Here is a 2,127-nt window from a genome sequence, read left to right on the forward strand (position 1 = left end):
CCTGCGGCCACAGTAGCGGCCACCAAGGCCGGAGAGAGCCCCGAGCCCAAAGCCCCCYGAGTTGATGGGCACGCCATCCTCGCTGAGGATGCTGCCCACGGCGGCGGAGGTGGAGGATCCCACGGCRGTGTTCTGGGGGAAGGAGCTGAGGATGGGCCCGGGCAGAGTGACCACCACGGGCGAGGGCTGGATGACCACGCGGGAGTCCTGGCACTGGCGCACGCAGGGCTCGTTGCAGCTGTTGGCCAGTGGGGTGGGGCCGCAGGGCCGGCACAGGTCGTAGCAGGACATGGCTGTGGCTGCAGGAGCACCTGGACAAAGGATGGGAGAGCACCCAGGAAATGGAGATGCTGCTCTGAGGAGAAGGAGCAGATCCTGGGGACAAGAGACACCCTGGATCCCAAAGTGTTCCCTGGAAAGAAAACCCAACAGCTCCCAGTTCTCCTGAGAGATGAACAAGGACAGCACCGATGGCAACAGAAAGACCAAAGCTCTCAGGTCCCCACAGAAGCAAAGATTTGGTTGAGGTCCAAAGGAAAAAAGGAGAAGAGGAGAGGAAGAATGAGGGAAAGGCTCTTCCTACTCACCTCACTCTCAGGAGGAGAAGGCAGAAATGGATGAGGGATCCCGCAGCTGGAGTTGCTTTTATACCATCCAACACCGCCCCAGGCCCCGACGCGCCTTTGCGGGGAAGGTGTTTACCAACAAGCTCATATTTTATGCAAAGCACCCCAATTAAGGGAACTGGAGGTTGTTGATGTTCCCTGCAACGCTGCCTTTTCATTTCCCTGCGCAGGATATGCCCAGTCAGCCAAACTGGCTCCTTTCAAGTGAAGGCGTTAGAGGCCAGAATGTTTTTAGGGTATTTTTCAGCCAGAACCAGGCTGGGTGGAGTGGTGCCGTRTTTCCAGGTGATGTCAGCACCTTTCCCTCCTGAGGCATCCTTGGAGTCTTTGGATTAATAAATGCATTTTTTTTCATTAGAAACCTGGAATTAAAGGTCTAGTTTTGGTGGGGACTGGCCGTAGACGTTGCTCTCTGTGACTCCAAGGCCTTTCAAGCCTATTTAGACATCAGAGAGGCTCCATGGGCTGGTTTTGAACATTCTTTGGGATCTCATGTTGCCTTTAGAAGGAATTATCTCGTTTCTTCTGCCTTTTACCTCTTTCAGCATCGCCTGGAGTTGTCCAGTCAGCAGAACAAGAATGTTCCAGAAGGAAGGACACTGCTTCCCCACAGCAAGGATTAGTCAGGGTCATTATCTTGTAGGAAACCCTCCCTAATGAGAACATCTGACCYCAAAACTCTTTTTTCTAATGTTCCTCACAGCCATTCCTCCACTTCTTTCCTTCCCCCCAACCTCTGACCAGACCCTGAACACAGTCCCAAACACTCGGGAATATTTCCAAGCAGGACACGACCATCACTGGGAGCACCTGAGGGCTGGCAGTGCCAGCCTGGAGAGCAACAGGGTTCAGGATGTCCCCAGAGACACCTGGTACAGGGCAAGGCCAGACTTGATGTCCCCACGAGCAGTGACATCCCTGTTCGGGTGCCACCTGTACAGCTGGGACACCCCTGGTGGCAAAGGGTGGCCAGAACCGCTGCCCCAATGGGGTTGGGGCTCCAGAAACTCTTCCGTCCCAGAGGTCCAGGCCAAATTCATCACTCAGGAAGGTGAAGGGAGCTCTCAGGTTGACAGGAGATGTTTCTCCAGGCTAACACATTGAGCAGAAAATCCTGGGTGTGACTGAAAAAGGGCAGATCTAAGAGATTTTTGAGATTTCCTGCCAAACACAGGGAGGTTTCCATCCGTGGCATTTCCATCTAAATCCCTTCCATGGGCAAAACATTAAAGCAATGAATGCATTTCCAGCCCTCTGTTCATTCCCCTGACTCCACCCTCCCCATTCCAGAAGGTCTTGGGAATCCTGACCCACCCCGTCCTCTCAAAGCGTGTCCTGGGGGTGTCACCTCCGTCTCAGGTCTCATTTTGACCTCGTTCCTGCTGCTGTCCACTCATGGCTCAGGCAGGGATGGGAGGGCATCTCCACAGCAGAGAAGACATGGAGAGGTTGGAAGGATCATTTTATTTCAGAAATTCAGCACCAAAATAGGTCAGAAGAG

General features: G+C 53.7%; 1 protein-coding gene across 1 annotated transcript in view; it reads right to left on the reverse strand.

Annotated features, from left to right (window-relative positions):
- Positions 1-667, reverse strand: part of LOC130586675 (feather keratin B-4-like) — a 1,640-nt gene extending 973 nt beyond the window's left edge. The window contains exons 1-2 of the mRNA XM_057387557.1: positions 588-667; positions 6-311 (exon numbers count right to left, since the gene is read on the reverse strand). Coding sequence (XP_057243540.1) covers positions 6-291 — 286 coding nt within the window. The 5' untranslated portion in view covers positions 292-311; positions 588-667. The remainder of the gene's footprint in view (positions 1-5; positions 312-587) is intronic.
- Between the last annotated feature and the right edge of the window lie 1,460 nt (positions 668-2,127).

This window comes from Malurus melanocephalus, unplaced genomic scaffold, assembly GCF_030028575.1.
Source record: "Malurus melanocephalus ecotype Western Australia unplaced genomic scaffold, MMel_1.1 scaffold_1250, whole genome shotgun sequence".
Taxonomy (NCBI): Eukaryota; Metazoa; Chordata; class Aves; order Passeriformes; family Maluridae; genus Malurus; species Malurus melanocephalus.